The sequence below is a fragment of the Nerophis ophidion genome, linkage group LG23, assembly GCF_033978795.1.
Source record: "Nerophis ophidion isolate RoL-2023_Sa linkage group LG23, RoL_Noph_v1.0, whole genome shotgun sequence".
NCBI classification, from domain to species: Eukaryota; Metazoa; Chordata; class Actinopteri; order Syngnathiformes; family Syngnathidae; genus Nerophis; species Nerophis ophidion.
In genome coordinates this window covers 15,036,428-15,046,307 of record NC_084633.1, presented here as the reverse complement: position 1 = coordinate 15,046,307, position 9,880 = coordinate 15,036,428, and the positions used below count along the sequence as shown (strand labels likewise).

At 43.0% G+C, this 9,880-nt stretch overlaps 1 protein-coding gene across 1 annotated transcript in view; it reads right to left on the bottom strand.

Annotated features, from left to right (window-relative positions):
- Positions 1-8,417, bottom strand: part of btbd17b (BTB (POZ) domain containing 17b) — a 19,575-nt gene extending 11,158 nt beyond the window's left edge. The window contains exons 1-2 of the mRNA XM_061884955.1: positions 8,167-8,417; positions 4,924-5,209 (exon numbers count right to left, since the gene is read on the bottom strand). Coding sequence (XP_061740939.1) covers positions 4,924-5,209; positions 8,167-8,263 — 383 coding nt within the window. The 5' untranslated portion in view covers positions 8,264-8,417. The remainder of the gene's footprint in view (positions 1-4,923; positions 5,210-8,166) is intronic.
- Between the last annotated feature and the right edge of the window lie 1,463 nt (positions 8,418-9,880).

Genomic DNA, 9,880 nt, shown 5'->3' with positions numbered 1-9,880 from the left:
TATGTCCCCCCCTCCCTTGTGGAGGGGGTCCGGTCCGATAACCATGGATGAAGTACTGGCTGTCCAGAGTCGAGACCCATGATGGACCGCTCGTCGGGACCCAGGATGGACCGCTCGCCTGTATCGGTTGGGGACATCTCTACGCTGCTGATCCGCCTCCGCTTGAGATGGTCTCCTGTGGACGGGACTCTCGCTGGTGTCTTGGATCCGCTTTGAACTGAACTCTCGCGGCTGTGTTGGAGCCACTATGGATTGAACTTTCACAGTATCATGTTGGACCCGCTCGACATCCATTGCTTTCGGTCCCCTAGAGGGGGGGGGGTGGTTGCCCACATCTGAGGTCCTCTCCAAGGTTTCTCATAGTCAGCATTGTCACTGGCGTCCCACTGGATGTGAATTCTCCCTGCCCACTGGGTGTGAGTTTTCCTTGCCCTTTTGTGGGTTCTTCCGAGGATGTTGTAGTCGTAATGATTTGTGCAGTCCTTTGAGACATTTGTGATTTGGGGCTATATAAATAAACATTGATTGATTGATTGATTGATTGATATTGCATCATTATGCCTAGGTATGTTTGAGCTCATTTAATTTCCTTTACTTGTATCCTCTTTGTATATCATTTACTTTTGCATGTCTCATGACACATTATCTGTATGTAATATTGTCTAAATTTCAGATAGTTGTTTGTGGGCCTTGTTGTTCCAGACCACAGCAAACGTTACCCGGCTTGTCAAAGTTTGTAATACCGTATTTCCTTGAATTGCCGCAGGGCATATAGTGTGCGTCTGCCTTGAATTACTGGCGGGTCAAACTCGCTTCCCAAAACAATTAGCGCATGCTTAGTATTACCGCCTGGTCAAACTCGTGACGTCACAAGTGACACTTCCCCTGTCAACATTTTCAAAGTGGAGGAGGCTGATTTCAATACCGGTAATTTGAAATCGCATAAAGGGAAGAAAATTAAGAGCTATCCAGTAGGATTTAAGGTCCAAGCTTACATCACACTCAAATTTTTACTGCATGCCTTTGGTAAGTGCCGGAGTGAGAAGAGGTTTTAAAATAATTAGCGCATGCTTAGTATTACCGCCTGGTCAAACTCCTGACGTCACAAGTTACACTTCCCCTGTCAACATTTTCAAAGTGGAGGAGGCTGATTTCAATACCGGTAATTTGAAATCGCATAAAGGGAAGAAAATTAAGAGCTATTCAGTAGGATTCAAGGTCCAAGCTTACATCACACTCAAATTTTTACTGCATACCTTTGGTAAGTGCCGGAGTGAGAAGAGGTTTTAAAATAATTAGCGCATGCTTACTTTTACCGCATGCCTTTGGTAAGCGCAGGAGTGAGAAGAGGTTTTAAATTAATTAGCGCCCCGGCGGCAATTCAAGGAAATACGGTAAATCTATTAAAAGACTTGGATACACACATCTATACCTTTGGCCATTAAAAGCCAGTCCTTTCTAGGCGTTATCTAACCTTCTAAGTAGCCTCTGATTTACTAATAGTAAAATTTTTTTGGGTTGCTTGATGTTTCTCTTAAAGCAGCGGTGTCAAACATACAGCCTGCGGGTCAAAGAGGCCAGTGAACAGTTTTTTTCCAGCCCACGTGATGAGTTTGCTAAGTAATAAAATAAGCTACTTTATTTCTTTTTGTAACAAAAGAGACTGCTGTTCTAAATGTGTCCACTGGATGTCACAATAACAATTCTGTTAGGCAAGCAAACGATCTATACCGGGGCCACGCAAGAGGTACACAGTCAAGGGTGACTGTGGCTCCTCCTCCTCGACCCACATGAAATGTGAAAATCTGCCGTTTTATGTCTTCTGCTTCGATCACATCGTCATTTGGCACCCACTTTGCCCCAAAATGTCTCTGTCAAAGAAGAAAAAAGTGAACTTAACCCTTTGGAACAGTTTTTACCTCCGTTTCTTATGGTTTGTTGAGTAAGCATTGGATTGATACGTGGACATGACAAAGGAGATGTTTGATAAACTATATTACCAGAAGTATTTGGCCACCTGCCTTGACTCACATATCAACTTGGTCCACCTTTTGCAGCTATTACAGCTTCAACTCTTCTGGGAAGGCTGTCCACAAGGTAGCGGAGTGTGTTTATTGGAATTTTCCACCAGTTTTCCAAAAGCGCTTTGGTGAGGTCACGCACTGAAGTTGGTGGAGAAGATCTGGCTCTCAGTCTCTGTTCCAATTCATCCCAAAGGTGTTCTTTTGGGTTCAGGTCAGGACTCTGTGCAGGCCAGTCAAGGTCATCCACACCAGACTCTGTCATCCATGTCTTTATGGACCTTGCAGCTGCTCGCCCATGGAAACCTATTCCATGAAGCTCTCTGCCTATTGTACGTGGGCTAATTGGAAGTTTGGTGTTCTGTAGCAATTGACTGTGCAGAAAGTCTTTGCACGATGCGCTTCAGCATCCGCTGACCACTCTCTGTCAGTTTACGTGGCCTACCACTTCGTGAGTTCTTCTTCTTCTTCTTCTTCTATATTTTTTATATAGCGCTTTTCTCTAGTGACTCAAAGCGCTTTACATAGTGAAACCCAATATCTAAGTTACATTTTAAACCAGTGTGGGTGGCACTGGGAGCAGGTGGGTAAAGTGCCTGTCCCAAGGACACAACGGCAGTGACTAGAATGGCGGAAGCGGGAATCGAACCTGCAACCCTCAAGTTGCTGGCACGGCCACTCTACCAACCGAGCTATGCCGCCCCACAGTGCGTTGCTGTTGTTCCCAAACTCTTCCATTTTCTTATAATAAAGCCGACAGTTGACTTTGGAATATTTAGGAGTGAGGAAATTTCACGACTGGATTTGTTGCACATGTAATATAATATAATAGGATATATATAATACGTCATATAATATGACAGTTCCACGCTGGAAATCACTGAGAGCGGCCCATTCTTTCACAAATGTTTATAGAACAGTCTCCTAGAAAAGTTTACTTGTTGTGTTTTTTGGTTCAATCCCAGAAAGATTGATTTAAGGTTTAATCCTGGCTTTGTAGATACACTGAGACAAAGTCTAAGCTCATTGTGTTTTTGAAACTGCACCAATTTCCTCAGAACTAACAACAAACTTGACGTGTTTTGTCCAGACGATTGTTTGTGATTTGTACATTTTCAAAATGCGCTTGTTCTATTTTTGGCCAAAGTAAAAACACAGAAAACAAGTTGTCTTTATTTTTAAGTTATCATGCCATGATTTTACCATTCCGGCCCGCCTGGGGGAAAATATTTTCCGAGCTATAATGAGTTTGACACCCCTGTATTAAATGTTTGAACATTCTGGTGTTATTTTGAGTGCAGTTTTCCTTTTAGGTGAAGATGCACATGCGGTCAAAATAAATCTGTGCATATACAGTTTATATAGAAAGATACTACAAACCCCGTTTCCATATGAGTTGGGAAATTGTGTTAGATGTAAATATAAACAGAATACAATGATTTGCAAATCATTTTCAACCCATATTCAGTTGAATATGCTACAAAGACAAGATATTTGATGTTCAAACTGATAAACTTTTTTTTTTTTTCTTCAAATAATTATTAACTTTGGAATTTGATGCCAGCGACACGTGACCAAGAAGTTGGGAAAGGTGGCAATAAATACTGATAAAGTTGAGAAATGCTCATCAAACACTTATTTGGAACATCCCACAGCTGTGCAGGCTAATTGGGAACAGGTGGGTGCCATGATTGGGTATAAAAACAGCTTCCCAAAAACTGCTCGGTCTTTCACGAGAAAGGATGGGGCGAGGTACACCCCTTTGTCCACAACTGCGTGAGCAAATAGTCAAACAGTTTAAGAACAACATTTCTCAAAGTGCAATTTCAAGAAATTTAGGGATTTCAACATCTACGGTCCATAATATCATCAAAAGGTTCAGAGAATCTGGAGAAATCACTCCACGTAAGCGGCATGAATTACCGTGACCTTCGATCCCTCAGATGGCACTGTATCAAAAACCGACATCAATCTCTAAAGGATATCACCACATGGGCTCAGGAACACTTCAGAAAACGACTGTCACTAAATACAGTTTGTCGCTACATCTGTAACTGCAAGTTAAAAGCTCTACTATGCAAAGCGAAAGCCATTTATCAACAACATCCAGAAACGCTGCCGGCTTCTCTGGGCCCGAGATCGTTTTAGATGGACTGATGCAAAGTGGAAAAGTGTTCTGTGGTCTTACGTGTTCACATTTTAAATTGTTTTTGGAAATATTTGAAATCGTGTCATCCGGACCAAAGGGGAAGCGAACCATCCAGACTGTTATCGACGCAAAGTTCAAAAGCCAGCATCTGTGATGGTATGGGGGTGGATTAATGCCCAAGGAAAGACTGAAGCTCTACATAAAATAACAATGGGAAATAATTCCACTCCCAAAGCTTCAACAATTAGTTTCCTCAGCTCCCAAACGTTTATTGAGTGTTGTTAAAAGAAAAGGTGATGTAACACAGTGGTGAACATGCCCTTTCCCAACTACTTTGGCACGTGTCGCAGCCATGAAATTCTAAGTTACTTATTATTTGCAAAAAAAAATCAAGTTTATGAGTTTGAACATCAAATATGTTGTCTTTGTAGTGCATTCAATTGATTATGGGTTGAAAAGGATTTGCAAATCATTGTATTCCGTTTATATTTACATCTAACACAAATTCCCAACTCATATGGAAAGTGGGTTTGTACTTTATATATGATTAATACAACATTTTTTGTCAATAATCACATGTTAAATTGTTAGTTTTGACAGCTCGTAATATGTTATATGTTTATGTTGAGATAGAATACCAGATGTATTAACAAACATGTTAAAACAATATGAGTTAAAATTCAAGATCCCTTATAAATTGTATAAAAATCAATTAGGCTCAAAAGTGTATATTGGAAATTGAACATTACTCACCTGATGAATTTGTCAAAAACAGCGGCGCTGTCCGGTGTCTCCCTCAGCACCACCGTGCCGTTAATGCGGTTGAGCAGCATCTCCTCGAACACGTCGCTCTGCATGGTGAGAACCAGGCTGTGGGCTTGGATCACCTTCACCTCGTCCGTGTTGATGGTGTGCACGCGCAGGGTGACGTCGCTGCCGTTGCCGGCGGCCAGCAGGCCTTCCATACGCTGCACCAAGCTCATGGAGTGGTTCAAAACAGTGGCGCCGACGTCCGCCGGAGCCTCCAGCTTCAGAGCAGCTTCAAGACAGGAAAGATAGACCCTCAGCAGGCATAAGACAATGATACGTTGATTATACATACAGTTTTGGTAGCCGTCTACAAGTTTCTGGTTGAATTTTTGACCACTCCTATTGACAAAATTGGGGCAGTTCAGCTAAACTCGTTGTTTTTCTGACATTGACTTGTTTATTCAGCATTGTCAATCAATCAATGTTTACTTATATAGCCCTAAATCACTAGTGTCTCAAAGGGCTGCACAAACCACTACGACATCCTCGGTAGGCCCACATAAGGGCAAGGAAAACTCACACCCAGTGGGACATCGGTGACAATAATGACCCAGTGGGACGTCGGTGACAATGATGACTATGAGAACCTTGGAGAGGAGGAAAGCAATGGATGTCGAGCGGGTCTAACATGATACTGTGAAAGTTCAATCCACAATGGATCCAACACAGTCGCGAGAGTCCAGTCCAAAGCGGATCCAACACAGCAGCGAGAGTCCCGTTCACAGCGGAGCCAGCAGGAAACCATCCCAAGCGGAGGCGGATCAGCAGCGCAGAGATGTCCCCAGCCGATACACAGGCAAGCAGTACATGGCCACCGGATCGGACCGGACCCCCTCCACAAGGGAGAGTGGGACATAGAAGAAAAAGAAAAGAAACGGCAGATCAACTGGCCTAAAAAGGGAGTCTATTTAAAGGCTAGAGTATACAAATGAGTTTTAAGGTGAGACTTAAATGCTTCTACTGTCCACACATTTAAGTCAGGATTTGTCATGAGGGCAGTTGCCCTGCTTTTTTTTCCTGCTCTTGTTAAAGTTAAAGGCCTACTGAAACCACTACTACCAACCACACAGTTTGATAGTTTATATATCAACAATGACATCTTAACATTGTAACTCATGCCAATACGGCCTGAAATTTTTAATTTCGCGCCGAAATATCCTGCTGAAACGTCTCGGTATGATGACGCATGCGCGTGACGTCACGGATTGTAGAGGACATTTGGTTCCAGCATCGTTTCCCAGCTATCAGCTCGTCTGTTTTCATAGCGAAATTCCACAGTATTCTGGACATCTTTGTTGCTGAATCTTTTGCAATTTGTTCAATGAACAATGGAGACATCAAAGAAGAAAGCTGTAGGTGGGAAGCGGTGTATTGCGGCCGGCTCTAGCAACACAAACACAGCCGGTGTTTCATTCTTTACATTCCCGAAAGATGACAGTCAAGCTTTACTATGGACCAGAGGTGTGTCAAGCGAACTTGGATTGGACCACACACACAAACTACAGTGTATTATGCAGCGATCATTTCGAAAGATCGTGTTTCGAAGATGGTCCCTTGCGAAGGGCAGAGATGGGGAACGCCACCACCTTGAGGTTGTACAGGTACGACCATATAATAAATGGGTTGTACTTGTATAGCGCTTTTCTACCTTCAAGGTACTCAAAGCGCTTTGACACTACTTCCACATTTACCCATTCACACACACATTCACACACTGATGGAGGGAGCTGCCATGCAAGGCGCCAACCAGCACCCATCAGGAGCAAGGGTGAAGTGTCTTGCTCAGGACACAACGGACGTGACGAGGTTGGTACTAGGTGGGAATTGAACCAGGGACGCTCGGGTTGCGCACGGCCACTCTCCCCCCTGCGCCACGCCGTCCCTGGTTCAATTCCCACCTAGTACCAACCTCGTCACGTCCGTTGTGTCCTGAGCAAGACACTTCACCCTTGCTCCTGATGGGTGCTGGTTGGCGCCTTGCATGGCAGCTCCCTCCATCAGTGTGTGAATGTGTGTGTGAATGGGTAAATGTGGAAGTAGTGTCAAAGCGCTTTGAGTACCTTGAAGGTAGAAAAGCGCTATACAAGTACAACCCATTTATTATATGGTCGTACCTGTACAACCTCAAGGTGGTGGCGTTGCCCATCTCTGCCCTTCGCAAGGGACCATCTTCGAAACACGATCTTTCGAATCTCACTAAAACACTAGTAACACAATAAGCATTTAAGGGATTTTCCAGCATTATCCTAGTAAATGTGTCTAATAACATCTGAATCGCTCCCGCTGCCCTCTAGTCTTTTTTTTTCTAGTCCTTCACTCTCACTTTCCTCATCCACGGATACATGGATGATACAGCAGAGGATTGGGAGAATGTCCTGTGGTCAGACAAAACCAAAATAGAACTTTTTGGTATAAACTCAACTTGTCGTGTTTGGAGGAAGAAGAATACTGAGTTGCATCCCAAGAACACCATACCTACTGTGAAGCATGGGGGTGGAAACATCATGCTTTGGGGCTGTTTTTCTGCTAAGGAGACAGGACGATTGAGCCGTGTTAAGGAAAGAATGAATGGGGCCATGTATCGTGAGATTTTGAGCCAAAACCTCCTTCCATCAGTGAGAGCTTTGAATGGTTGAACAAATACTTATTTTCCACCATAATCAACAAATAAATTCTCTAAAATTTCCTACAATGTGAATTCCTGGATTTTTTTTCACATTCTGTCACTCACAGTTGAAGTGTACCTATGATGAACATTACAGACCTCTGTCATCATTTTAAGTAGGAGAACTTGCACAATCGGTGGCTGACAAAATACTTTTTTGCCCCACTGTAGGATCTAGGAGGTGGATGAAAGAAGGAAGGATGTGGACTTATTTGGTTGGTGAAAAATCAATAAAAGTGGGATCTTCTTCAAGGGAAGCTTTTTCTTCCGACTCCTTAATGTATTGTTGGGTCGGCACAAAGCCAGCCAGCCAGCCGGCAAATGGCTGCACGCTGATGCGGGATGTGGGCATAGAATAGACAACATCCCATCATCCAGCCATGCGGTCTGCCCTGAGGGCTGGACATGAGCCACGGACAATACGAGGGGAAAGCTTCTCCGAAAAAAGCAGAATATTATTAAAAGTGATTTTGTTTTTAAGTTAAAGACCGAAAAAAAAAAAAAAAAAAGTGTCATCTTACCTCCTCCCACTGAGACAAAACTGCCCAAGAGGATCAAAGTGGTCAAACAGATCCCAAGAGGGAACTCCTGATCCTGGGGGTGCATCGTCATCATCATCTATTTTTTTTTTCAATCTTCTGGAAGTCTTCTCCGGAACCTTCCTTCCCGCAGCGGTGCTCGCCTGTGAGTGCCTCCGCGACTCCCCGTCCCGCACGCTTTATGTAGGACGCCGGCCTTTCCCCGCTTGCATCTTGCATCCCGGCCGACTCCATTGATTGGTGGAATCTGGCAGGGGCGTTGCCATAGCGACGGCTTTGATTTTGAAGTTCTGCCTTTTAGATTTCACATGGCATCGATCAGCGGGCTTTTTTTGTTTTAGCATCAAAGTGAGGCGCAGTCAACAATCGATATTTATCTCATAACGGCGCACGCAAACAAGGTGCATTTTCAAAAGGCCCCCGCGTGACATCCCAGCCGGCGCCGTGTCATTGGGGCTTTAATTACACTCAGACGAGCCGCCAAACACAATTAAGGTTTTCATTTGTGCAGCCGGCAGCAGTCAATCATCTTTCATAATCCATTTATAGAGCCTTTTTTTTTTTTTTTTTTAAAGCTGAGCCTAATTACTTTTCTCTGAGTATTGTTGACTGAACTAATGGAAGGATAATTTGATTTGTTGGAGGTCTGCTCATTTCAATGTACTCTGCTCATTGCCATCGCACACGTCAATCAAGATTGCTTCTCGTCACATGTTTGGTAATATTAAAAAAAAAAAAAAAAAAGGGCTGGTCATAATTTTACAATTAGACAGGGGTGGGCAATGTAGAGCAGGTGATGATTTGATCGGGCCTTCAAAGCAATTATATAAACAAATGGTAAGACTTTTAACTATTTAAAAACCTTTAAAGGGGAACTGCATTTTTTTGTGGGATTTGCCATTTGCATAAAATCGTTTTAGCTCTATTTATTCAATTTAAAAGCCTACTGAAACCCACTAGTACCGACCACGTCGTCTGACGGTTTATATATCAATGATGAAATATTAACATTGCAACACATGCCAATACGCCCGTCCAGAGGTGGGTAGTAACGCGCTACATTTACTCCGTTACATTTACTTGAGTAACTTTTGGGATAAATTGTACTTTTACGAGTAGTTTTTATGCAACATACTTTTACTTGAGTATATTTATAGAGAAGAAACGCTACTTTTACTCCGTTCCATTTATCTACAATCAGCTCGCTACTCGCTACTTTTTTTTATCGATCTATTAATGTTTGTTTTGGTTAATGACAGAGGTTCAAAGTAGAATCTACGCATGCCTGCGTTTCACCAATCACATGCAGTCACTGGTGACGTTGGACCAATCAAACAGAGCCAGGCGGTCACATGACCCGACTAAACAAGTTGAAAAACGTATTGGGGTGTTACCATTTAGTGGTCAATTGTACGGAATATGTACTGTACTGCGCAATCTAATAATAAAAGTTTCAATCAATCAATAAAAAGTGTAAAGGAAAAAAGGCACTTTTTATTTCAACCGTACTTCCCGTCAAAAGCCTAAAGACTGATCGCACAGTTCCTGTTTTCACAATAAAAGCGCCGCTCCATCGCGCCTGCGCTAACAAAATAAGAGTCTCCGAAAGCCAGAGCATACAAGCTAGATAACTACGGAGTTTGCCGCCAATGTATTTATTGTAAGGTGTATAAAAACGAATATGGAAGCTGGACAG